Genomic DNA, 27,867 nt, shown 5'->3' with positions numbered 1-27,867 from the left:
TAAGAAAATCCCCACAAAGGATTTTGTCTGGAGGTTCTGATGAGTTTATTTCACACGGGCCAGCTGAAGTTGCCAGAAATAAACCAGAAGCCAGGACTTCTGGAATGGAAACAGCAGAAATGCTAGATGATTTCTAAGTCTGGGTTTGTTACATTAAAAAAAAAAAAATCCCAGACTGAGCCTGGGAGATGGCTGTGATTCAAGCCTAAGGACCAGAGTTCAAGTCCAAAACCCACATAAAAGGGGCAGGAGAAAAATCAATTCCCAGTTGTCCTCTGACTGCCTCCTCATCCGTGCACCGGCAAACACACACACACACACACACACACACACACACACACACACACACACACACACACAGTAAAATTTAAAAGAATAAAACTCCAGAACTCTCATTGTTTATTGTAGAGGATGGGGGTAGATCTTCCTATCTGTGTGTTCCCCTTTCTACCTGCTTTGTTTTGTGACAAGGTGTCTACTCTGTAGCCCAGACTTACCAGGAGCTCACAACATAGCCCAGGATGCTCTCGAACTAGCCGGCAATTCTCCTGCCTCAATCTCCCAAATGCTGGGATTCCAGCGGGAGGCGTGACTCGTGGCTTTTTTGTCGTTACCCACAGCCCTCCCTTTCCGTCCTCTAATCGCCACACATGCAGGAAGTTTACGTCCCTCACGTCACTGTCACTTACCGAGGGGGTCTGTCCCTCAAAGCACCCCCAGCGAAGGAGCTCTGTACCTGGAAGGGGCGGGCCCGCAAGGCTCTGGCGGGAGCCCCGCCCCCGCCGGCCACGTGATCCCGCGGCCCGCAGGCCCCGCCCCTGGGCGCCTAGAGGCCACGTCGACGGTGGCTGGGCGGGACCACGGCTGGCGCGCGTGCGTGCCCCGCCCCTCCCGCGGAGCCCGGATGAAGGGTAACGCCATTACCGCCCGAGCCGCCGAGAGCCCGAGCGGACTCGCTGTGGACGCTGACCGGCCGCACCATGAGACTCCTCCCCCGCCTGCTGCTGCTGTTCCTGCTGGCCTTCCCCGCCGCCGTGCTGCTCCGCGGCGGTCCCGGAGGTGAGGGGCACGCGGGGGGGTGGGGGGGGGGGCCGGCACCGCGGCCGCCCGGGACCTCTTCCCCGGGTGGTGGTGGTGGCGGCCGTGCTGCCCCCCAGGACCCACCGCGGCTCGGCGCCCTGTGCGAGCGCGGGCCCGTAGCCCTCGGTCCGCGGGACCCACGCCGGGGCCGGCCTCGCCTCTGCCCGCGCGGGCCGCCCGGGCCCCCGACCCCCAGCCCCCCGGCCTCCAGCCTCTGCGCTGACGTGTCGCTAGCCCCACGCGGGCGCGCCTCCATTCATTCGCCCAGGGTGGACTCTCCACCCCGGCGCGGTGGATCGTAGCCCCTCCGTCTCCTTGATCGCCCAACGTGGTCCGTGTGGACCTCGAGGCTCGGTGTCCAAAAGCGCCCCTTCTTCCTTCTGCTCGCCAGCCGCTACTGAAGAGTTCCCACCGGATGGCTTTCTTTTCGTTTTCTAATGTCTCCCTCCTGCCCTCTCCCTTTCCCAGCCAGTTTCTGCAGGTTGGAAATGTGCTGGGGAAAAGTTACTTCGAGATTTATGCGTTTATTCATTCCAACGATTGACCTGGGGTAAAAACTTGGCAGAATGTAAAAACGTAGAAACTTTTTCCTCTTGCCAAAAATCAAAAACTTTGATTTTCCAATTTATAAAAAGAGTTTGAGTAATGGCCAGAATTCCTTTCCTTTTTCCAAGTTTCCGAGGCCCAGGGCATAAGAAGTAATGATCCACGTTCAGAAGGTGTTCCTAGAAAACAGGAAGTGATTGGTTTCTATTTAGTAGCTAGTATGGTTTGAGTAACTGTTACAGATTTTGGTTGGGGGCGCGGTGGGGACACGGGACAGGTGTTGAGACAATCTCACGGAGGTAACCCTGGCTGGCTTCGAAACCTCTGTAGCCTAGCAGGACCTTGAACTTTCTGATCCTTGTCCCTGTCCCTCTGGAGTGCTGGGTTTCAGGTGTCTGGCACCGCACCCCATCAATGAGGTGGTGGGGATGAACCCAGGACTTCCAGCATGCCAGGCATGCAAGACATGCACGCTAACAACTGAGCTACAACCATAGCCCCTTGGATTTTCTTTCTTTTTTAAAAACTGTCTTTGGGAAATGATATATAAACTACGAATAAACCGTTTTAACTCGGGAAGACTTAAAGATGCATGGTCCTAAGGACAGATGGCTTCCTGTAGGTATTGCACGTGTGGCTCTTCCCACATTTCCTTCTCTACTGAATTGCCACATCATCAGTCTCTGACAAGTGCTGGAAAGAACTGCTAGAACTTTGAAGGGCTTCTGAGGGTTTTGCCTGAAAGTAATGTAGTGTGACTTGCTGAGAAAGTTTTGTCTGTAAAACTATGACTTATAATTGGGCATTATGATTATGATTTATTTTTGATATTTTAAATCTATCTGAAAATATGTTTGAAGTCATGTATAAAATAATCGGATTTTTTTTCCCTTGCTATTAACCATGAAGATACCACATATTTTAAAATGTTTTATTACATTTAGTGTGTTGTGTGTGTGTCTGTGTGTCTGTCTCTCTGTCTTGTCTTTCTGTATGTGTGACTTGCAGTGCATATGTAGAGACTAGAGGACGCCTTTCAGTGTGAATCCTAAGGATCAAATTGACATGGTCTGGCTTGGCATCAATTGCCCTTAACTCACTGAGTTTGAGTCTGGCCTCCCTATTTTGTGCCTTTTGATATTAGAAACATTCCCTTTAATATGCAGTAGTTAAGACTACTAATAAAATAATATAAATATTGTTCAGCTGACCAGGGAAACTGAATTACTATAGGCAGAACATTTTTTTTCTTTCTTTTATTTTATCTATTTATTTATTTTTATTGTTTTTTGAGATAGAGTTTCTCTGTGCAGCTTTTGACTGAAACTCACTCTGTAGACCAGGCTGGCCTTGAACTCATAGAGATCCACCTGCCTCTGCCTCCTGAGTGCTGGAATTAAAGGTGTGTGCCACCACCGCCTGGCTTAGAACATTTTCTTATCCATACCTGATGTTTAAAAACAGTGATGAAAGTTAAGTGTTGATTTTTTTATTTTATTTTCAGGGTCATTAGCAGTGGCTCAAGATCTTACAGAAGATGAAGAAACAGTGGAAGATTCGATAATTGAAGATGAAGATGACGAAGCTGAGGTTGAGGAAGATGAACCCACCGATTTGGTTAGTGCCATATACTGTATAGGATACACGAAGGTGGGGTCACCCCCAATTTTGAGGTAGTCTCACTGTAGCCCAGACTGGTTCTAAACTTACGGTAGCTGGGGATAACCTTGAACTTCTGGTCCTCCTGCCTCCTCTTCCCAAGTACAGGACATGATGTGTTTTATTTGGTGTCAGAGATTGAACCCAGGGCTTCAGGCATAGTGGGCAAGTACACTACCAACTGAGCCCAAGAAAATGTTCTTCTTATTGGCAAGTTAGGTAATTTTTTTTTTAAGTTATATGAATGCATGGGTACTTGCATGTGAGTCCAAATGCCTGAGGAGGCCAGGGGTATTTGATCCCCTAGAACTGGAGTTACAGACAGTTGTGGGTTTTAGATATGAGTCCTCTGCAAAAGCCCTATGTGTTCTTAGCCTCTGAGCTACCTCCCCTGGGTTGAAGTTGGCCTAAGGGCAAGTCATTAAGAATGAACACAAGGATTTTCTGGAGGAGGGGAGGAGAATCGATGCACTGATCGTTCATATGTGAATGGAGGAGAAGAACAGTGTAGTGGGGCTAGCACAGACCTGAACTGTTAAGTTTGGAACCTACAGTGCTCAGCTTTCTAGGTCTGTCTTTTTTTTTTTTTTGTGCTTGCTTACTTTCATTCAGTAACCTGCCGTGACTCCCGTGGGGCCATCTCTACTATGTAGCAAGGCTGTATTCCGGTACTAGATAGAACAAGTGCGATATTTTCTCTGCTTTCTTAAAAAGTTGATGTTCTTGTGGATAATGTGAGTGTTTTGGGAGCAGGAGATAAAGAGCAGGTGATAAAAATAGGCCGTATGAATAGTAACAGTTAGAGAAGATCTCTTAGAAGTTAGCTCTGATATTTGTACTCTGTAATAGTGACAATATGAATGTCTGGCTCAGAGCTGGAGAGACGGCTCTGCAGTTAAGAACACTGGCTACTCTTCCAGAGGACCTGGGTTCTTTTCCCTGCACCGACAGAGCTACTCACAAACATCTGTAATTCCAGTTCCAGGGGATCTGATGCCCTCTTCTGGTCTCCATGGGCACTGTGCACGTGGTCCATAGGTACACATACATGCAGGCAAACACATATATATATAATAAAGTTCAAAAAAAAAAACCAGCTCAAATTGGAGTCATTGCTACAACATTTTTCCTGCTAATGCCTACCTCTTAAGCTGGTGGTTTGCTCTTTTTTTTTTTTTTTTTTTTTTGAGTTAACATTTTGATGTACAGGCACATGGTGTTTCATCTGAATAGAATACCCTTAATGTTTATGCTTTGCTGGCTCCCCGCTTTGAAGAGACCTTTACTGGTGATCTGTGCCAAGCCTTATGCTTGGAAGCTGTGCATCTTCAACTCATTTCATTAGAGGAGCAGCCTTAAATAGATCACCTGTGCTACCTGCCCTGTCCTCTGCTTATGGAGGTGGTCTGGGATACACGGACTCGTCTGTGCTGTTGTACCAGGTAGTAGGCACTGGGCTTTACATTCCTTTGTGACCTGAGGTAAATCATAAGGTTATTATCTTCCTGTCCTAAGCTTCCTGTGTTGTCATCTGTTCTTGCAGACATTGCTAACTTTAACTCCTGTGTCAGTCCTCTGGCAGCAGTGTTGGCTCTGGTGTCAAAATGAAGGCCTTCAACAGTGAACCCTCAGAGTTCCACCTCTGCATCTCCTCCTGACAGTGTTATGCTCCGTCTAAGGATCTCCATCTCACCCTGTTGATCGGACAGGATTCTTTGCTTTTGTCACCTCCGGCATTGGTCCTTCTTGTTGGCATTCGGGTCTGGAGCTGCACACATGCAGATACACCATCTTCCCACCTTCAGTTGCTACTTGCTTTTTTTTACCTTTGCCGGTACCTGGTACTTCCTAAAAGAGTAATCTGTGCTTCTGCTCTTATGTAGCTTCATATTCGTTACCCATCAGGATCTGTCCTATATGCGTAGTGAAAGTTGCTAAGGTCACCAGCAACCTCATTGCCAATTCCTGGCCCACTTTCCTGGTTGCATAGTTCAGGCCCTTTTTAGCATTTGCTGTTTCCTGCCTTTCTCTTTCCTGCCTACTTGCTGCTGGGATTCTCTCTGCTACCTTCTTCTGGTTACACCCTGATGTTGGTAAAACCTGATTTTAACCACTACAGCCTTCTGTTAATAGCTTTCAGATCTCCTTTCTAGCCCCTTACCTTGAGCTCCACAAATACTGCCACCACTTTGCAGGATAGTACACTTCCAATTGCATGTGCCCACAGTGGAGTCCGGCACTTACCAGCTGTGCGTCCCCATAAATGAGTGTCTGCTCTCATGTGGCTCCAGTGGATTGGACTGTTGTCTTTTTCTTTTGTTTTATTTTGAAGTCCATTAATCGAATCTTAGTTGTGATTTCTCTCTTTCACTTTTTTCCCTCAAGTATACTTTGCTATTTTATTCTTACAGAATTTGTTAGCCTTCCTATCTCAGGTATATTTGCCTACTTGCATCTTGTATTTTGGAGACACTGTATTGCCCAAGCTGGCTTCAAACTCCTATGCTCAATCAGCAATCTGCCTGTCTTCAAAAGTCATATCTTGCCTTGTGTATTCCTCAGATCTGGGGAACTCTGTCTCTGTAGAGGGGTGTATATTCACCATTACCATACCATTTCAATGGTATTTGACAGATATACCATTTCAGTGGTGTATGGCTGATTTTAATTGGAATGTAAATCTTTCTGGGCTGCTAATAAGGTGCTTGAAAATGGGGCTAGGCAAAATGTTGTTACTGGCCAAATCCAGCTCTGCTCATCCATTTATTATCTGGCTGCTTTCACACAGCAAAAGCAGAGGTAAGTAGTGACGAGGAGGGGGACCTTATTATGGTCCCTCCTTAGAAGGAAACCAGCTTGCCAGTCTCTGTTCTAAGGACCTTGCAGTTCAAATTGTGGCTAGATTCCTATCCATGATGGCATTTACTGAATGCTTATGAGAAATTGAAGCAAAATTTCAGTCTTTACCTGAGGTAGAGCTACCAGATTCCCAGTGGCTTGGTGTGCACATTTTCATGAGCTGTTCTATAAGTTCTGTTTAATTGATGAGGTAGAGCAAAGTAATACCATTATACTTACTTGGCTGCAGAGATGCTGTGTTCCAGGAGGTAGCTTTCCCAGGGAGAGGTTCATTGTCTTGGGATGTGCTGACTAGTGATTTCCCCAGTGCAGAAAACTCCACTGTATAAATTGTGATAGTGGGAGACTGTGTTTGTGATCTCATAAAAAAATAAGAAATTCATACCACCAGTACCAGCAAATCAGTATTTTATCCCAGTCTAGTGAAGTCTGTACTTCAGTGATTTTTTTTCCCACCCTTTTCACAGCAATCTGTTTTTGATGTTGTTGCCCTTAGGCAGAAGACAAAGAAGAAGAAGATGTGTCTGGTGAACCGGAAGCTTCACCGAGTGCAGACACAACTATCTTATTTGTAAAAGGAGAAGGTAATGCAGAATTATCTGTTTAATTCTGATCTTACGTTTATGAACACTGTGTGGTAATGCTGGTATTTAAAGGGGAAAGTAAATGTTATTTGGTTTACTAGAAATTAAACATTCATCTCAAAAATACTTTAAAAAAAATGTATGTGTGCATGTGGGTGCACACATGCCAGTGGGAGCATGTGGAGGCTTGAGGATGACTGCAGGAGGCCGGCCCTTGTGCCAGGGCTTCTGGGGACCAAACTCAGGTTATCAGGCTTGCTTGCTGGCACTTTGACCCACACAGCCATCTTACCAGCCCCAAAAGTACCATTCTTGGAACTTTTTCCAAGCTGTGTCAGTAATACCAGTTTGTTCTGTTTTGATGGCTTGAGTTTAATCCCTGGAACCCATGTTAAAGAGCCAGCAATCACACAAAAAGCCCAGTCAGGGTGGCTCATTGAGGCTGTGAGGCAGCTAGCCGGGAGTAGGCAGCCCTGCAGAAACAAGACGGCTCTTCCTGAGCAAGTGAAGAGGAGAACTGACTCCCAGAAGTGGTTCTCTCTTCTGTGTGTTTACATCCACACTCACACCCATACTAACTTTTAAAAGTAGTTTGGTTTGTTGGTATTGAACTGAAGGTCCTCCTGCCTCAGCCTCCCAAGTGTTGGGATTACAGGCATATATCTTCAGACCTGTCTGGAATTTGGTGGTATTTTTGAATGATTAAATATCAGTGAAATACTAAATGTTTACAATTAGGCTTTGGTTACAGCATAGTATTAATTTAGAAAGGAATATTAAGGTTGCATATTTCTTGCATAGGACAAGAAGTGGTTTTGAATTTTTTTTTTTAAGTTTTAGAATATTTTTATAGACATGAGCTATTTGTAGGGTGGATTTGTTTCATGTGCATCACTTGAGACTTGGATTTTCCACTTGTAGCATCTTGTTGACCCACAAAGGTTTAGATTTTGGAGCATTTCCAGTCTTCCGGCTAGGGCTACTCAAATTCTTGAGTGCATTTATTTATTGAGGGCTTTGTGGATAGCATTGTTCTTTATACATTGCAGTGCTTACTTAATCCCAGCAAACCCCGAGGATATAGTTATTGGTGGTTTTGGATTTAGAAGAGTTAAGAAACTTGTTCTGTGATTACTCAGAACATAAACTAGAGTGCAGAGACAAGATTCTAATAACCCAGTCTGTCTGTAGCCTGTGTTGTTCTAGGTGGAGTTCAACTATTAGGCTGTTGTACAGTGTTATGGAAGACATAACAACAGAAACCATGCATTTTCTTGGTCTTAAGTGTTCTGTTTTCCATATATTCCAGCTTTATGCCTGCAAAAAGTGATTTGATTGCTGGGGATGTACTCAATAGTTCTTTACACACCTTGAAAGTACAAAGCCCCTGTTCTGTTCTCAGCACTTAAGAAAAGGGAATTTAAGTGTGTGATGACCCTCCTTCATTTATTTTTGTAGTAACATACTGAGTTATATAAACCTCTTGCATGATAATCTTGCTGCTATGCTTTTTCTTAGCCTCTTAATCTGGATGTGATTAGGCTGAAATTGCAATACCCACTTTATCTCCTAAATTGGAATCCCAGAGAACAGACAAAAGATTTTTAGTTTGTAGTATAGCTCTGAATCAGAGCTGGTAGTCATACTAGAGTGCTCTGGTGAAGAGAATTCTGAAACCAAGTCCATGTCTGTGTTTCCTTTTGAACTCTGAATGTGCTCTGACCCCCATCCCCACCCCTCCTATTTTGTGTCTTAGATTTTCCAGCAAACAACATCGTGAAGTTCCTGGTAGGCTTTACAAACAAGGGGACAGAAGATTTTATTGTTGAATCGCTAGATGCCTCATTTCGTTATCCTCAGGACTACCAGTTTTACATCCAGAATTTCACAGCTCTTCCTCTGAACACTATAGTGCCACCCCAGAGACAGGCGACTTTTGAGTATTCCTTCATTCCTGCAGAGCCCATGGGGGGACGGCCTTTTGGTCTGGTCATCAATCTGAACTACAAAGATTTGAACGTAAGACCCTTTGAGTTGTGTTTTGTTTTTGTTAGAGACTGCAGGGGACAGTGGCCATTGTCGAATGCTTTTCTGTCTGATAAGTGCTTATACAAAAAGGATTGCCTATCCGACTCTAACTGTGTTTACAAGGTGGTGAGGGAGATGGCCAGAAATACGCAGCAGCACAGTATGAATGTGCCTGCCTGAGCTCTGTGGTACCAGATGCTGCTGTTAGGATCTTGACAAGGGCCAGGAAGGGCGAAGTGGAGTCTGCCTGTTACTTAGATGCTATTGAATAGTTTGTCCTGTCCCATTTTGTTGTAGACATTTTGCCCATTTAAATGCTTCTAAAGACTTTGTTACAGTTTTGCTCTTTTGTATGCTCATAGATAAAATATAACCCACTTTTGCTGAGCAGTGGTGGTACATGCCTTTAATCCCAGCACTCGGGAGGCAGGGCCAGGTGGATCTCTGTGAGTTCAAGGCCAGCCTGGTCTACACAGCGAGATCCAGGACAGGCACCAAAACTACACAGAGAAACCCTGTCTTGAAAAACAAAAAAACAAAACAAAACAACAACAACAACAACAACAACAAAAAACCCACCCACTTTTAAATACAGTTCTAGCAGCAAAGTTTATGTATTAATTTCATTTAAGCCCAAGAGGAATCCACTACTGTGGGCCAGAGATCCCAAGTGACAACTCTTACGTTCTCTATTGCATGAGGCTGTGTTTATCCAATTTCCTTTCCCAAGAGCATCCTTTGAGGAGTGGGTTCCACCTTCCCTCACCCCATTAATGTGTTCACCTTGTGTCTTCAGCTAGGCCCTGCGTTGTGATTAGCACAGAGGAAAAGCTTCTCATTCTGTCTCAAAGTGACATTTAAATAGCTAGAGTTACTTCATTTTGTGTCCATCATCTTGTTTTCAAGTAAGATTGAATTAAGTTAGGTTCAGTTTTAAAGTGCTACATTTGTGGAAGAACAGCCGTTGTGTGTCTGGTGATTCCCTGTACTAGAAAACTAAAGTTTTGTTAAATTGTCAAAATTGTTTTAAGATGATAATAGAAAAAATACTTTGGAACTGGAAATAAATCACTGGTCCATTCCTTAGAGTGGAATTGGTTTCCATTCCAGTTCAGTGTAGATCATGGACCTGACTTTGTCCAGGTTTGCTTTGTGAGTGGTCTGCTCCTGCAGCTGCCACTGAGCAGCTCTGTGGGCTCTGCTTCTTCCTGCCAGTGCTCTGTGACCTTCACTGCTGTCCTGGCTCCTGAAGCCACCACCTCCCTGCTCCCTGAAGAAAGTAGAGGGTGGTCTTGGCAAGTTTCTGGGCATGTTTATTTTATGGGGGAAATAACATCGTAAGGTTTTGTACCTGGCGTTGAGTCATGCAGTTACATGTGACTTTATTGTCCCTTATGACTGATGGGAAAGTTAAGTCTAGTAGGATAACAGTTTGAAGGACACTTGTCACTTTTACTCTTTCAGCACATCTCATATGTGATCTTTAATGTGTGTTTTTTAAACAGGGCAATGTATTCCAGGATGCTGTCTTCAATCAGACAGTTACAGTGATTGAAAGAGAGGACGGGTTAGATGGAGAAACGTAAGTAAAGCAGTCCTTGTGTATCTGGAGCTCACAGATTGAGCTGGAGGGCAGTGTGCTCAGATCTCAGAACATCTTTAAATGGTCAGAATGCAATGGTCCCTGCAGATTTGGAATACTTACTACAGAGTCCATATGTTACGTGCTTCTTGTGCTTATTAATACAAGTCAGGAAAGATGGTTGAAACTGGAAAATTGCCTTTACAAAGGTAGTAGTTGACTCTTCTCTTCCCACATCTCTTGTTTGAATTGAGCTTTAGCCCATCTAACATGTCTCTATGATAATCACACAAAATAGGGTTTTTTCCTTGAGAAATGTTTTTTTTGAGTGAAGAATCATTTGTGAACTTAAATGTGACTGACTTGAAGGGATTTATAAGGCTAGTTATGAAAAAGGATATAAATGTAAGGCAAACAAAACTACTGAATTATCTTAAACTGGGAGTTTGAAGTAAAACACAATTTAGATGGTAGAATTTTTTATTGACAGAGTGTTCTTAACTATAAATAAAAGGAAATTTGTAAAGTAAATGTAAAAAAATGTAAAAATTTGTTTCCTAGAATTAATTAAAATGCTGTTATTTTTTTTTCCTACAGTTTATTTGGAAAGCTGTTGTAGCATGTGTTAGGTTTTTTTTTTTTTTAATTAGATATAGTATGTATGAATTAACATGAGCTATATTTTCTTTTTTTGTACCAGAATTTTTATGTATATGTTCCTTGCTGGTCTTGGGCTTCTGGTTGTTGTTGGCCTTCATCAGCTCCTAGAATCTAGAAAGGTAATTATGAATGAACAGCTGGGAAACCACACCCAGCTGTGACAGTACTAATACGCTGGAGTTCTTACTGTAGTTTGTTGTGCCTTTTAAAATAGTCCCCAGAGATGAGACTTTGGGTGTGTAACTTGAATTTGTTTTGAGATGTGTGCTAGTTACTTTCTCTAAAGTGATCTCTACTTTCTCATTGTAATGTTCCTTGAGTTCAGAAAGATTTTCTTCCACCTAATACATTTTTCTCGTGAATGGATTGAATTATCTGTAATTGACCAATTTATTTGGGTTAGAATTCTTAGTGAGGGGGGGTACTTTTTTTGTGTATTCAGAATTTATAGACTATGTAAAACTGTTTAAATAGATTATCAGAGTTTCTACCTGCTAGGCAAGCATTCTACACTGAGCTGTAAGTATAGCCCTTGGTTTTTGAGGGAGTTTTTTCTGTGTAGTTCTGGCTGGCCTTAAAGCCCAGTGTAGCTCCCTCTGGCCCGGCATGATCGGTCCTTCTGTGTCCTCCCAGGTGCTAGGGTTACAAACTTTCCCACAGAATTTTGAGATAGTCCTAACTATGTAGATCTGGCTGGCCTCAAACTCATGGAGATCCACCTGCCTCTGCCTCTTGGGTACTGGGATTAAAAGTGTGTGCCACTGCACCAGCTTCCTGCACAGATTAGATTTTTAAATTTCAGAGCAAGGCTAGAGAAAATGGAATTAAATTGGTTTTATAGTCCAGTATTGCAGCAGATATGCTATAGAGAAAGTCTCTCCCTCTCTTTGTTTTGGTTTTTTGTTATTTGTTTTTGAGACATGTAGCCTACTCTGACCTTGAACTTACTATGTTGCCAAGGCAGGCCTTGAACTCCTCATCCTTCTGCCTCTTCCTGCAGTGTCCTGGGATTATAGATACATCCCACTATGCCTTGAAAATTTCATGCCATTAATGAATTCATTATAGTCAGCCTATGTGAGATTTTGTGTGGTGGTATTTTTTTGGGGTTTTTGTTTTTGTATCTGTGCCTACTTTTTAATTGTATTTAACTACCGATGAAAGATTGCCTGCTTGCAACATTTCAATAATTATCCTCAGTTTCACTGACTGGAACTTTATTTATTTATTTATTTATTTATTTTGGTTTTTCGAGACAGGGTTTCTCTGTGTAGCTTTGCGCCTTTCCTGGAGCTCACTTGGTAGCCCAGGCTGGCCTCGAACTCACAGAGATCCACCTGGCTCTGCCTCCCGAGTGCTGGGATTAAAGGCGTGCGCCACCAACGCCCGGCTGGAACTTTATTTTTTATGATCTAATTCCTAAATGGAAAGAAAATTATTGGGTAAATGGTGTTCTTATTTGATCTGTCAGTGGTATAACAACAAATTAGGCTCTTTACAGACTGAAAATAGTCAAGATTTATTTTTTTTAAAGCATTTTCCGATTACACTTATTTATTTTTGGGTGGGTATGTATACACATGCATTCACATGTGTGCAATTTGGCATGTGAGAAGGTCAGAAGTCAACTTGGAGAAGTTGATTCTTCTGTCATTTGGGACACTGGGATCAAATGTAGGTCATCAAACTTGGTTGCAACCATCTTTACTCGCTAAAAAGACATGGTGTTTTCATCCTTCTAGCAAATAAAATGTATGTTAGGGTGTTTGAAAACAAAAGAATGTAATTTGTCTGCTAAGATACTCAAATTATATGTTGATCAATGTTTTTAAAATTAGAATAAACAATGATGTGACATATTTTTGAAATACATCTTTTATGTTCTTGTAGCGCAAGAGACCCATACAGAAAGTAGAAATGGGCACGTCAAGTCAAAATGATGTTGACATGAGCTGGATTCCTCAGGAAACTTTGAATCAGATCAGTAAGTAGCCTTACAAACTGTGAAAATTTTTTCTCTAAATAGAAACTAAGTAGTTTCAATTCAGCAAAAACATGCTTGGTCAGTACTATTTACCATTGATCATTTCCATTACTTGTTTAGACTCTGGTGTAATGATTAACTTAAAGACTTGTTCTGTGTATAGTGTTTTTATGATTGAATGTAGAAGTGCATTCAGACTTGCAGCTTGATTGTAAATGTCTGAGTTCTCTCTAATCCGTTTCCTGTCTTTTCCTCCCTGTCGCTTCAGTGCAGAGTAGAAGAGGTGAGGTGGTTCATTTCTTCATGGGCTTTGCTACCGCAGTGGGGGCTCTTGCATAATGCATGAGGAAGCAAGTTGAATAATGGAACTGTAATTTTGGGGGGGAAACTACCACAAACTACTTTTTAGTTTTTCAAGACAAGGTTTCTTTGTGTAGTCTTGGCTGTCCTGGAACATGCCCAGACTAGCCTTGAACCCACAGAGATTCAAAACTGCCTATAAGCTACTTTTGAAAGAATGGATCTAAAATATTACTTAATATATTCTGTTTTGTTTTGTTTTTAAATAGGCAGTTTGGTTTTTCAAGACAGGATTTCTCTGTAACAGCCTTGGCTGTCCTGGAACTCGTTCTGTAGCCCAGGCTGGCCTTGAGCTCACAGAGATCCGCCTGGCTCTGCCCCCCAAGTGCTGGGTTAATGGTGTGCACCACCACCACTCCGCTAGCCTTCAGTTATTTTTGATAAACATTTATTATAAAATGTATCCTAGTAACTTTTTTAAGAAAAAGGATGTTAGGCATAATCTTTCATTTCATAGAATAAATAAATAAACCTCACACCTTGGTGAAAGTATCCTTTTCCAGTTTTTTTTCCTTCAGAAATCATTTGGTGGTGATGACAAGATAACCGGATCTTGTATATTGCCCAACCTGGCCTTGTATCTGGTTTCAAATGATTTCCGGCTGCCACAGTTAGCACATATCACCAGGGTGTATACATTTTCTTTATTCTTTTTGGAAAAATATTAGCTTATTTTACAGTGAGCTATTCTTCCTGGTGCACAGAGTGCTCCTAGAAAATGAGGAGAGGGTATGTCCAACCTTTTTTTTGAAACAGCCTTTGTAGATATAGCCCAGGCTGGCCTCAAACTCAGCTTCCCCAGGACTGAGATTACAGGCATGAACCACCATACCCATCTTGGCCCTCTGTTTTTAAAAGAAACATATAGATTATTTCTTTTATAGAATAGTAGAATCTCAACACTACATATATTTCTGTTAAATTCTAAAGTGATTCTGTGTACTGGAGTGGTTTTAGCTTTGAGGTACTAATGTTCTTTGCTTGCTTTTTCCAGATAAATTTGTAAATTGCCCAAACTTATGTGCCCACAAATACCAACTAAGTCTTGTATTAGTGTCCAGCAGAAGTATGCTTCAAATGTGTCATATCTTTAAAATGTTTGTATTTGTTTTTTAAGTAGAATCTCATAGTAGCCCTTGCTATAAGCTTTGAACTCCTAATCCTCCTGCCTCCACCTCCCAAGTGCTGGGATGTGGCCCACCATGCCTAGGTCTTTTAAAGTATCTTTAAACTCTTGCTTTTGCACATATAAGCATGTTATAGAATGTGCATGTGTGCATGGTGTCTGCAGTAGTAGATCAACCATTGTCAGACCATTTCCTACATTAGATGGGAACATTTTATTTTAATTGGTATCACCCTTGAAGGTTATTTTTAAACTTATTTTTAAAACTTAGAGCTAGGTAAGAGACATTTGTTACCAGATGGGTGTGTGTGTGTGTGTGTGTGTGTGTGTGTGTGTGTGTGTGTGTGTGTGTAGTTTACTGCTATCTGAGAAGGCAAAACACTGTTGAGGTAGTTAGCTTCTTACTTGCTCTCTTTCAGATAAAGCTTCTCCAAGAAGGCTGCCCAGGAAGCGGGCACAGAAGAGATCGGTGGGATCTGATGAGTAAATGTTCTTTGTGCAACAATTCAGTCTGTGCTTCCCCTGCCCTAATGTTTTTCGGCCTGATGGGAATTAGTGCAGAGAAGCCATATCACCATAGGAGGCAACTACTGCTTATGTGTGGACTGAGCAATCAGAGTCTGTGGCGATAATATTGTGAAAATGCACTGCATTCATTTTTCTAAAGTAACAAATTTGGTTTTTTTGGTTTTGTTTTTTTTTTTAAACATTAAACTGTGTGGGTGTGAATGTCTGAGCAGTTGTCTTACCAGAATCATTGTTAAACTACCTGAACCACGCCTTTAGAATATTCAGCAAAACGCTGGTGCCGCTTCCCTTGTGGTATTTTCTGAGTTTTGCCCCCAAGCTCAATTCATATTTGTTGTCAGTGTGGTTCTAGATGTTCTGCCGTGGATCATTTTGAGCAAATAATTGGTTTATTTCTTGGAATTGATCAAGCTGACAGCACAAACTGGCCTTTTGCTTGCTGTCTGCTACAGCTTATATTCTAAAGGTACAAGCAGGAGGGACTGCTCCCTGAGCAGCGGAGGCATGCTGGGTATCTGCTGCTCTTTACTGTGTGCGCACCTTCAGGAACTCACCAGTGGAGTCAAGGAAGTTTGGAATCTCTAGCAACAAAATGTGAAACCTGACAGTTCTATTGATGTTGGTATATAAATCCTAATTTTACACCTGTTTTCCTTTTTGGTTTCTTTTCTTTCTTTCTTTTTTTTTTTTTTAACAAAAGTAGTTTGCGCAAACTGGGTTGTTGTGTTGTCTGTTGTTCCTGTGACCTGGGGGAGCTCTGGAGTGGCCTCCTTTCTTTGCCTCTTTGCTTGTTGTTGGCTTTCAGCAGTGCATTTTGTTCTTAGAAACAATTTAAGAAAACTTGTCATGGTTTACAGACCAAGGGGATCAAATTTTAGGGGCAGAGATACATTTTGGTTAATCCTAACCTACAAAAACATTAGCTGGAAACTTTTAAAGTAGTTACAAGATTTATCTTTGGCCTGATCTTTTGGGTTTTTTGATTGTTGACCTACTTCTTGTCTTTGTTAATGTGGAAAATTCCCAAAATTTAAGCACTTAAGATTTCAGGACCAAAGTTAAGTTGGTTTTGATAACAATCCTTTAGTTACTCTTGCCTGAACTAGTGAATTAAGTTTGGCATTATTGTCAGACTTAAAGTAACATTGAGTTCAGTGAATGGGTCAGAGGCTTCCCTCTGTTTTTAAGCCATAGTCTCCCTGTGTGTATTACAAGGAAGTAGTAATTTCAGTGGTTCTTTTATTCCTGACTTCCTTTTCATTGGAAGGTCCATTCCCTTCCCCACACATCTAAAGGAAAACAACGAAACAAAAATACACACAGAAACAGAACTTCCAAGCTGTTTAACATGTGAGCCAAAGCCAATAACGATAGAAGGTCTTCTGTAATTGTTAATCATTTTGCAAAAGGGGCTGAAATGTCACATTGCCTGTATTTGCATTGCTGGACTGTAAACTTTCTGTGGCTGTAATATAATGTGTGTGGGTTTTTAATTGGGCTGCATAATCAGTTTATTTTGAAAAGGTTCTTTGAGGCCTGAGGAACTGTATGGTTTTTAACTTGATGTAATATAGGAGACCCTTCTCATTCTCAAGAAACATTTTCCAGAACCTTCTGTGAATATCTCAGTTTGTTAAGCTACTGTAACAGTAAGGTATCAGTGATTAAAACCTTTAAATGGCCCCTAGAGTTTGACTAAACACCTGGTAACAACATGGGCAGTTGCAGAAACCACACTTAGAGCTGCCACGTTCTCATCCCTGAGTAATTGCCTTATACACCAGCTCTTTGTTTCTGAGGCCCGGATTAGAGCCTCGGGAGTGTAGAATGTATTACTTTTTAGTGGAGACTGGGGACAGCTGAAAACTCGGGTCTTCAAGTGCCAGGTGTCTACTATAGCATCAGTAAGTATTTAGCAGAACCTAACTCCATAATGAATGGAATTCAATTCCACACATGGTTTGTTCAAGCACACTTAATAAGTAGTCTACTTTTAAATGTCTTTTGAAATGTAAATACTTGGATGAAGCGCTTTTTTTTTTTCTTTCAATATAGTCATTTGCATCATCAACCTTGGTTTCAGAATTCATCTTTTGAACAAGTGGGTTTCAGAATCTGTTAAATGAATTTAAGGATCATGTGTATCAGACATTACCCAGGCCTTTGAGAATAACGTGTCATAAAGCATGGGTCTCACTCTGGTTGTATAGCTTCATCATTTGAATCATGTTCTATAGTAAGGGACTTTGGGACTGATACACTGTCCACTGAAGTGTTGCCTGAGGAGTTTGGAAAGGAGAAGTGAGACTTTATAAAATAGCCTAAGGGGAGAGAACCAGGTAGAAATGCGAAGTAGCAGTAACAACAGAAAATAGAACTTGATACGTCGGGTGGCTAGTTTATCAGCCTAGAACTGCTGGAAGGAGAGGCAAGCGGTACAACATTGAATAACTGTCATGCTCATATTTTGGAGGTATAGTAGATGATGTTACATGCAGGAATACAGAGCGCTCGTCTCGTAGTGCAAAGGTGTTCGCTCATACTCTTTTTATAAAGGAAAATGTGCTTGGTAGTTAGTGCATTTGAGTCATGCCTTTTGTTTGTCTTTAGATGGGGTCTTATGGCCTTGTTCAGGATAGTCTTGAATTCCTACAGTATGGTGTGAAATAATTTTAATTCAGCTCAGAACAATATATATGCTCTCAAAAATATTGATAGGCTGGACCCTTGGTTTTTCTTTTGAGTCCCAAGATTGTATGTTAGCTTAAATTGACTATTTCTAGATATAATTGAAGTACTTACACAGTGTTGGGTTGCATTTATAACCATAGATCTGTATTTCTTTAATAAATCCTCCCTTACTCAGCTTAGTGAAGAGCAACCTCATGGTCAAATTTCTAGTCAGCGGTGTATGTGTGTGATGTTAGGTTTCATGTTAGGTTACACTGAGGTTACGCTGGTCTGTGTTCCAGAGAAAATGACCTGTACAGAGTACTTCCTAAGAAGGGACAACAGGGCTACGAATTATTGTGGATAGCTAAGCAATAGTTGCTCTGGGGCATTAATTTTGTTGGTATTTGCATGCTTTTATCTCTTTTTCATTTACACAAAACCTAGCCTTGTGATTCTACCTGAAGTGTTCTGGTGGTCTTTTCTAGATGGTAGAATTGTGTAGAACACACAAGAATGAAGCTGGGTATCCTGCCTTTGTAAGGGTGTGGGAAGGGAAGCTTGTTTGTTGAACATGAGTCATGAGATGTGTTCTGTGGGCCCTCTTCTTCATGACCCCTCACAACAGCTCACTGGGGCAGCCACATTATTCTCACTTAGTATGTATAAAAAGGGTCATGGAATAAGTGACTTGGAGGCTATGTATTAAATAAGGGCTTCCAAGAGATGTCTTTTTTTAAAAAAAAAAACCTCAGTGTTCTTTCCCTGTACTCCAGACAACATGGACATTTTATAAAACCAAACATTTGGGCAGCTTACAAATACTCAATTTCCAGAATCCAGCAGCTAGAAAGTGGAGATAGCCATGGTGCTGAATACCTAGCATGTGTTTGTAACATGTACACATTGAACACATCTGCCACTTAGCTCATAGCACTGCAGAAGTGCATCATTGCACTTTGCTTGTGGTGTGTGTATATAAAATTGAACTGGGGATTTAACTTTTTTAATTTAGTTAATCACAATACACCATTTGGCCTTCATTAAATCATATATGTGTCTCCCTAGTAAAGAGTTAATGCTCTTTAAAATCATCTGGCAGTGTGTGATGGTGAGCACCTGTAATCCCAGTACTGGGAGGCAGAAGTAGAAGGATCGTGAGAAAGTCCAGCCTGGCCACATAGCAAGACCTTGTTTTAAGAAAATGAAAATGATGTTTGGATGGTTTGAATTTTTTAGCTGAAATACCCATATTTGTGTTAGAGATGTTAATAGCTGCTTGTATTATGCTGGCAGGTGGGGCCAGGTCTGGGGTTACAAGACTTCCGATCTACTTTCTATTCAGTTTGGATTTTCTTTGGGCACAATAAGACATTGCAAAGAAAGTCCAGTGTACCTGAAAAGCCCAAAGGATAGGTCTTTAGTCTTCAAGACCCAGAGGTAATTTGTGCCTATTTTGTTCCTTTGCTTTCCCTTATACCGACTTCTGTAGGTGCCTGTGACAGTTTGTCCTGCTGTCACTTCTCCCTCTGCTAGATTAGGAGCCCCAAGACTTGGGTATTGACAGCCTCTAGCTCCGTTAGGTGGAAACCTGTTACTGCATAAAGGTTAGCCTAGTCTTAGTGAGTTCTCGGCCAGCCAGAACTACATAGCGAGACCCTGTCTCAAGAACCAAGGCAGCATGGACTGGGAACATAGCTCAGTTGACAATGGCCTTGCAAGCATGAGGACTTGGGTTTGAGCTCCTGAAACCATGAGAATGCCAGGTATGGTGGCATGCGCTGGCCAGCTGTCTCAAAGGTAGAGGACAGCATTCCTAAGGATGACACTCAAGGTTGTCCTCTGGCCTCCATACACCTGCAGTCTGAAGGCATTTTAGACAAGAGAATGAGAAATACTGAAGAATGGTGTGTGTAGAGTGTAGCACAAGACCGAGTTCAGTTCTTAGCACCAAGAAATGGAAGTGGTCAAGTTGGGTGTATCAAGCACTTGCTCCCTGTTCATTCTCACTCAGTCATCCGCTGTGTGACTGACATAACCTCTGGAACTTGACTGGAGGTGTAACGAATCCTTGATGAGTATGTGCTCACCAGTAGGCTCTCCTGTGTTCTAGCGGTAATCCTCAGGACTGCAGGAACCTTAGGCTTCCCGAGGACCTTGTGGATTGGACTGTTTTTGTCTCCAGATGGACTCTTCCTTCCGTACCATCCTCTCCATCTCTGACTCTTCTTTGCCTGCTTCTGAAAGCTTCGTCTTGAGTCCTGCAGGTCCTCCTCTTCCACTGTCTGCTTTTCCTCTTGTCAGACTGTCCCTGTGCTGCCGGCCTTGCTGGCCTTCACTAGGCCTGCAGTGTTTCAGGTTCCTTTTGACTTAGCCCTGCCTGGGCAGAGCCTGCTAGTCTAGGATCTCGTGGCACTCCATGTGGCCAGAGCCATCTTCATTGGCCACCAACCCCAAGTCCCCTTTCCCATCCAGGGTCATGCTTCGGCACTAAAGTTTCATGTTTCGTGTTGTTGAGCTTGTTAGTTCAGCCCTGGGTTCTTTGATCTCAAGTATTTCCTTCAGGGCCAGTTAACTGCCTGTGGCCCTCTAGTCTCTCTTCCCACACCAGTAACACATGCTCTCTTCCGTGGCCCTCTCCGGCTCCTGTGTCACCTTTCAGCAGCACAACTTCCCTTTTAGCCTTAATGAATGAGTGACAGCTAACCCTAGCTCTGCTGTGAATTACTAATAGATTTCAGTCCTCTCCACTTCTGAGGTACCTCTGATTCAAAACATCACTTTTTCTACTTCCCAGTTTCCTTCAGGAGACCTGGAGCTGCTGTTTGAACTTAGCGCTTGCCAGTTGTGGTTTCCCAGTGTACTTCAAGCAGGTTCATCTATTAGGAAGCTTTCCAGTCGGGGGGGTTCTTGGTGGTCATGTGTCTGAAGGTGTTCTTTGGGTGGCTTTTGTGTCTGTTGAGTGAAAATGGGGGCAGTGAACTAGTAGTTCTCGTGCAGCTTTGATATGCATTCCTCATATGAGTGTCAGGATGGCTGTGCCGAGTCTGGTGAGCCTAAGGTGAAGGTGCTTATCTGTGTTGCTTCTGTTTCCAAGGCATACCCCTTACAGCTGCTTGGGAGAGCATCGCTGCAGTCTGAAATCTTTCTCAAGTGCTAGCCTGTCACTGTTGATCTTCAGAGATGAGATGCTCAAACATACCTAAAATACTAAACAGAAGAAGAAAGGAAAAAACAGTCCAGGCTTGATGGCACGTGCCTTTTATCCCAGCACTTAGGAGGTAGGTAGAGGTAGGTGGATCTCTTGAGAGTTCAAGGCTAGCCTAGTCTATGTAAGTGAGATCCTATCTAAAAAAAAAATTTGATCATGATTTTGGCCAGAATTATGTTTTTAAAAGTTAACCTATTCTCTACATACAAAAATGTTGCCATTCCAGATAACAAAGTAGTGTTGTAGAATCAAGAGGACTAACAATGAATTTCATATCAAGCTTTATGGTGTAGGCTTTTAATCCCAGCTCTTCGGGAGGCTGAGGCAGAAGGATTGTGACTTCTAGGCATGCTTGGGCTGTAGGGTAAATTTCAAGGCCAGCCTGGGCAACTTAATGAGACCCTGTCTGAAAAGGAGCTCAGCGGTAGAGAGCTTGTTCAGTATGTGTGAGGCCCTGGGTTCCATCTTCAGCACTACACACGCTCATGCATACACACACACACACACACACACACACACACACACACACACACACACACTTCACGTGTGCTGCTGGCCTGTTGACTTTGCAGATCATGGTCGTAAAAGATACATGAGGGTTCAAAGACCTACCCTCCTCTCATTCCCACTCACACTAAGAGTGGGTTTCCAGTTAATCACACACCCCACGAACCAGCCAGTTAAGCATTGTCATCTGGACACCCGATGAGGCAGCAGCACCAGGTGTGCCCCCCAGCTCAGCTCTGCGCTGTCACATTGTATGTTCCTCACAGAAAGGTCACTTGACTGGAAGCTGCAAACTTGGAGAGTGTGGCTGTATAACTAATGTTTTCAGTCTTCTGTGAAAGAAAAACATGCTCTGAAGAATTAGAAAAAAACAAGGACTATAAGAACTAGTATTTTTATGTTTTCTTCTAAATGCTTGGAACAGTATTAAATTTCAGATTAACCTTTAAATGCTAAATCTAGGGAGAGACATACCAAAATGCTGATGCAGTCTTTGTGCTAGGGTGGTGAATTTTTTTCCTTTTCAAAATGTTTGTAAAGTGCTTATATTTTATAATGAAAGCAATAAATACGAATGTTGACTTTATCTGGGCCTCCAAAGATGAGTGTGATCCTCAAAGCAGTTGCAGATAGCTTCCGTGTAGCCAAAAAGAGTGAGCCATTGCCTAAAACGTGTTAGCACACGTCCTGTTTGAAGGTCGGGATAACTAGTCCCAGAAGCCCCTACAGGTGTTTTATATCATCCTCGATGTGAACTATGAATGTCCATTCTCCCCTCCGCTCTGCACTGGTCCAGCCCCCCACATTCAATGCTGCATCCCTGTCACGGCCAAGTCAGGAACTTGACTTTGCCCTGCTGAAAATCGGAAGGTTTCATTTCCACAGACACAGTCTGTTTGTGGTGCTCCACTGTGGCCTGCAGGGTGCTCAAGGGTCTAGATTAGAGGGTCCCTCCCTGCCTTGCCTTCCCCTCACACCCTCTCCAGCTTCTCACCGTCGTAAGCCCCCACACTTACTCCAGCAGTGGGACCTGCCCAGCTTACCTCGGGGTGTGCATCACACTCCGTCCTTTGTTGTCCATGTCCTACTCCCCGATCCTTATGTTGTTTCACCCTGTGAAATGTGAACTTCAGGACCAGAACTGTTAAGGACTAGGCATGTAACTCAGCTAGATCCACTGCCTCAAATACACATGACCCCACTTTGCACATCCAGCCCAGGCAACCAAGTCGCTAGATGGAGTCTTCAGATAGTACCTCAATGGTAGGTGTTTGATGTTAGGATTTTTTTACACAGCCACACTGTGATACATATGCAAATAAGGAAATTAAAAGTACAAGTTTGCCGGGCGGAGGTGGCGCATGCCTTTAATCCCATCACTCGGAAGGCAGAGGCAGGCGGATCTCTGTGAGTTCAAGGCCAGCCTGGTCTCCAAAGCAAGTTCCAGGAAAGGTGCAAAGCTACACAGAGAAACCCTGTCTGGAAAAACCAAAAAAAAAAAAAAAAAAAAAAAAAAAGTACAAGTTTACTTGATTTAGAAATAAACTCCACTATTAAGCTGCAAAACTGAGATTCAAACATAGGTTCTTGTGTGTGTGTGTGTGTGTGTGTGTGTGTGTGTGTGTGTGTGTGTGTGTGTGTGTGTGTGTGTGTGTATCCCGACCAGTTATGTGATGGTGTGCCTCCCTCCAAAACAAAACTACCTCCTGGTCACCATCCACTAAAAACCCAAGGGAAGAAGAGGCGTTTGCATGCCATGCTTGGGATTCACAGGCAGAACCTTGCAAGCTGCTGCACCTTGAATCTATGCAAAGAGCTGGTGGCATCTGGAGTGTAGACTGCTGCTCATTTCGAGAAGAAACGGCAGCCAAGTCCACATAATCACTGGTAAATGGTCCCTGTGAAATTCCATCAGGTAGCTCTAGAAAAGGCACAAAAACATAACAGCTGTAGCTTCAGTATGAAAAACTTGTTCCTAAACTGACTTGTAACCACAGATACTTTCTTACATGTGTGATGACCAGGCATGATGCCAAGCGAAAATTAGCCCCTCACAAGCTGCCCACTAGCCATGACAGCATTGGGAGGAGAGAGGCAAGGAAAACCGTCAAAGGTTAGCCCCTTGCCCATGGTTCTGCCTCTGAAGACTAGGTGCCACTAATATTTAAAACCAACCCCAGATGCTCACAGTGAAAAAGCTGAGGCAAGAGGCTTGCTGGGTGAGGTTGCAGAGTGAGTCCTTGTCTCAGAAAACCTAATTAGGGCCAATGAGATGACTCACAGGATAAAACGTGCTTGCTGGGCCGGGCGGTGGTGGTGCACGCCTTTAATCCCAGCACTCAGGAGGCAGAGGCAGGCGGATCTCTGTGAGTTCGAGGCCAGCCTGGTCTACAGAGGGAGATCCAGGACAGGCCCCAAAACTACACAGAGAAACCCTGTCTTGAAAAAAACAGGAAAAAAAAGGGGGGGGGGGCTTTCTGCAGAAGCCAGAATCAAGCAGAGAGCCAACTCCCCAGAGTTTGACCTCTGACATCCACATATGTGCCTATACACACACACCATATAATTTAAGTTTTAATTAAAACAAACAAAAACACTGCCAGGCAGTGGTGGCGCATGCCTTTAATCCCAACACTCAGGAGGCAAAGGTAGGCAGATTTCTGAGTTGGAGGCCAGCCTGGTCTACAGAGTGCGTTCCAGGACAGTCAGGGCTATACAGAGAGACCTTGTCTTGAAAACAAACGAACAAAATAAAACAAATACAAAGAAAATGCACACATTTCTAAATGCACATAAAAGTCAGTTTCTTACAGGAGATAGTCACTTTCACTTGTGAGAGGTTTTATTTTGTTTTGTTTGTTTTCTTCATAACTTTTCCCGTAGATCCACTACAGGGAGCTTTCAAATGATAAGATATTGCAAGGCAGGCGAGATGGCTCAGCACTGAAAGGCATTTGCCACCAAGTCAGAGTTGGATCCCAGAACCCATATGGTGGAAGGAAAGAATTGACTCCACAAAGTTGTCCCAGGATCATATACGCACCATGGCGCATGAAAAAGCGCACACACACACACACACACACACACACACACACACACACACACACACACACACACACACACACACACACCAAATATAAAAAATTTAAAAAGAAAATACTTTCATGTGTGAGATATTCCAGACTCCCTTGGAGCCAGTCTGCACAGATGTATTTTTGCTGCCCTCTGCTGGCCATGGAGGGTATGGCAGTGACTGAACCACCCATTCCCAGGGCCTCCCAGCCCTGAACGCTGGAGAAGTCTGGGAAGAGTTCATTCCTAAACACACTACTTACTCCAGTATGGGTCATGATCCCTTTGGGTTGCATACAGATATCCTGTGTGTCAGATATTTACATTACAGTTCATAACAGTAGAAAAATTACAGTGATGAAGTAGCAACGAAAATAATTTTATGGTTGGGGGTCATCAGAACATGAGGAACTGGATTAAAGGGTCTCGGCTTTAGGAAGGTTGAGAACCACTGCGCCAAGAGAAACAAGCTGAGCAGAGAAAGCCAACCACTCCTCTGCTTTGCCTGCTACAGGGTCTCCTTGTGTATGAGATGGCATGAGAACAGAGCGGTTTGTTTCCATCCATTGGATGACCGTGTTGTAGATTGGGTCAGCTACTGGGATGAACCCTTTCCTGAAGCCACCCACCCATGTACTGCGTGGATAACCTTCCTCTAGTCCCCTGACTTACCTCCACCTGTGTCTTCACCTGTCATATAGGGATAGTAGTAACTAGAATTACTAGTTAATCCAATGAAGCTCTCTAAATCTTTTAGTTTATCTCCGCTTTATAAAAAAAATGCAGCATGACAAAAAAAAGCTGACCGGAATGCCTGACCCACAGTAACTTTCTTGTTTCTCCCTCTAAAAGCGGGGATCATGTGTCTGCTACTAAAAGCACCAGAGCTTTTCCCTCCAAACCATGACGTATTTAAACAGTGTAGCCCTCTCATCCTCCCTCACTTCATCTCCAAGCAATCTCAGACTGCTTTGGGCACACAGTCAGCCACATTGCCTGCTGCCCAGCCTAGACAAGTGTGCATGGATCCACCTGGTTCCTGCATGCTTCTAAAGATGCCAGATGCCAGTGTCCCAAAGTGGTAGTGGTCCCTGCCCATGGCGCTGCCAGAGCCTTAACCCACTCTAACTGCCATTCTTGTCCCTTCTGAGTCCACCCAGCATGACATGGATCCTGGGGAGCCAAATTCTGGTCCACACTTGCATGGCAAGCCTTTTATGAACTAAGCCTTAGCTCCTTAGGGGCATCACCCTGTATCAGAGGAGCTTTTCTTGGACTCTCTCTCTGCCTTATACTGAGGGTAGGTGTCTGTTCCATAATCCCAGGCACAGGGTTTCATTCATTCACACAGTTCTCAAGGTATGCATGCCGCCATTGACTGTGAGGGTCATGCCTTGCTCCCTAGGACAGTGACAATGACAGCTCCTAGTCTGGAGCCTGGAACACAGTAGGCACTCAAAATGTGTTAAGTGGGTGAGGGAATGGGAATGGTCAGGCACTGATTTGGTTTCTAGAGCAAAGATCCATACCTCTCCTTTGCTCCGCAGCATGGCGAGACTTGTTTTCACACCAGGTCCCTCCTGAAGCATGCAAGTGCCCAAATCTCAATGAGAAGCACGCTTGTTTGGCCTTCTTTCCCGGAGGGACTCATAATCTGGGCCGATTTTAATAACTTGGAACTCCCGGCTTAGGCTTCTCTCTGACTCCTCATAGGAGGAAGAGCATGGCGGGGAGAATCTTTGATGGGTGATGTGTTCGGCTCCACACAGCAGCATAAAGATGCCTTTAAGATGGTCCTAGGCCCCATTGCCCCACCCCCCAAGCTTCAGACACTGGGGCAGTGGCTGGGAGCACATCATGCAGCCTCTTAGGTCACCGTCTCCCTCTGCTCTTTCAGGCGCAGAAAGAAAGAGGCCCACTGAGGGGACCCTGCTGCTCAGCCATCCTGCGGTCTCAGGGGCACGATGTGCCTGCCTCAGCTGCTTCAGGAAGTTGCCTAGACCAGTGGCCCCTGGATGTCTTCTCTGCACCGGCTTGCTGTTTGTGACATTTAGGACAGCACCAGCTGCTCAGCTGAGTCCTCTATGGAGTCACCGCTGGAAATGGCTGGGTCACTAGCTGTGGCTGATGAGCGACGACAGCTGCCGTGTGTTGTCTCAGGGTGGAGTGTTCCCAGGAAGCCCCGCATCTCTGACAGCTAGTGTGGAGGAGGGGAGGGGCCCCCAGCCAAGCTCTAGGGCCACTTGGGTCAGCGGGCTTTCATGTCCCCACATCATCTATGGCCTCATGACAAAGATGGCAGGAACCAGAGGATTCTGTGTGAAGGAAGCCAGCATACCTCCTTGACTGGACATACCTTAGCAGCTTCTGTGACCGTTTGAGGAAATGTCCAATGACGAGTGTCCTCAGGCTGGGCTGACGGGACCTCATCAAGAGCTCAGTGGTCCCCCCACTCCACAGGCCCTCCAGTGGAGGTGAGCCAGGCACCCCAGCTGAGTAAAGCTTCATGCAAATGTAGATTCACCTAGCTGGCTCTCGGGCAGTTTGCTGCGTGTTGATGCTCACCATGAGCTTGAATTGTGCTGATGTGAATGGAGTTGAATTACTTTGAATCAAATTGGGTGGAAATAAATGGATGTAAAAGGCTTACAGATTTATATGAATCTTTCTGGGTGCCAGGCCCTAGAAGGTCAAAGGTGAAGACAATCACACACACACACACACACACATACACACACACACACCCGGGTGTATCCAATGGCAGTGCTGTGGGATTGTGGATACTGCACATTTGGGGTTGTGGGTTGTGAATGTGAGAGGAGCTGAAGTGACGTGTGACGTACTGGCTGACGGAAGCAGCCTTGCGTCTGATCCATGACACAGGCTCACATTTGTCCATACATCGTCACATAGGGACAAACTGTATCACCAGCCCTACCAGTGACCCGAGTGCATCTGAATGCTCTGGACACAGCCCCTCCCCCTACACCACCTGTCTAAGTCAGACTCTGGGATTTCAGAGAGCTGGCTCAAGAGCCTGCATTAAAAAAGTAAAAGAAAAGCCAGGCGATGATGGTACCGGCCTGTGATCCCAGCACTCTGGAGGTGGAGGCAGGCAGATATCTGAGTTCCAGGCCAGGCTGGTCTACAAAGTGAGTTCCAGGACAGTGAAAGCTGGAACATGGAGAAACCCTGTCCAAAAAAAAAAAAATTGAACCCCCTGGGGAGATGGGGTGCTGCTGGATCTCAGCAGGGGGCTACCAGCACCCCACTTGCCTTTCCTAACTTCATGGTCCACTTTATCTTAGATTCAGATGAATATATTTGTACCCTCCAAGCTCTTGAGTACACAGGAAGCCCTTCAGTTTTTAGGATTCTGAACTGGTTCTTGAGGAGCCACTCTCTAGTGCT

General features: G+C 43.9%; 1 protein-coding gene across 1 annotated transcript; it reads left to right on the top strand.

Annotated features, from left to right (window-relative positions):
• Positions 1-888: 888 nt before the first annotated feature.
• Ssr1 (signal sequence receptor subunit 1) lies at positions 889-27,102 on the top strand. Its single transcript, XM_042278377.2, has 9 exons — positions 889-1,059; positions 3,131-3,243; positions 6,641-6,728; positions 8,485-8,747; positions 10,262-10,338; positions 11,039-11,117; positions 12,889-12,982; positions 14,888-14,951; positions 26,354-27,102. The coding sequence occupies exons 1-9, from the start codon at positions 981-983 to the stop codon at positions 26,376-26,378; spliced, it is 882 nt and encodes a 293-aa protein (XP_042134311.1). The 5' UTR covers positions 889-980; the 3' UTR covers positions 26,379-27,102.
• Positions 27,103-27,867: the final 765 nt, after the last annotated feature.

The sequence above is a fragment of the Peromyscus maniculatus genome, chromosome 5 (assembly GCF_049852395.1).
Source record: "Peromyscus maniculatus bairdii isolate BWxNUB_F1_BW_parent chromosome 5, HU_Pman_BW_mat_3.1, whole genome shotgun sequence".
NCBI lineage: Eukaryota > Metazoa > Chordata > Mammalia > Rodentia > Cricetidae > Peromyscus > Peromyscus maniculatus.
Note: the sequence above shows the minus strand (reverse complement) of the source record. Positions and strands in the feature narration are given on the sequence as shown.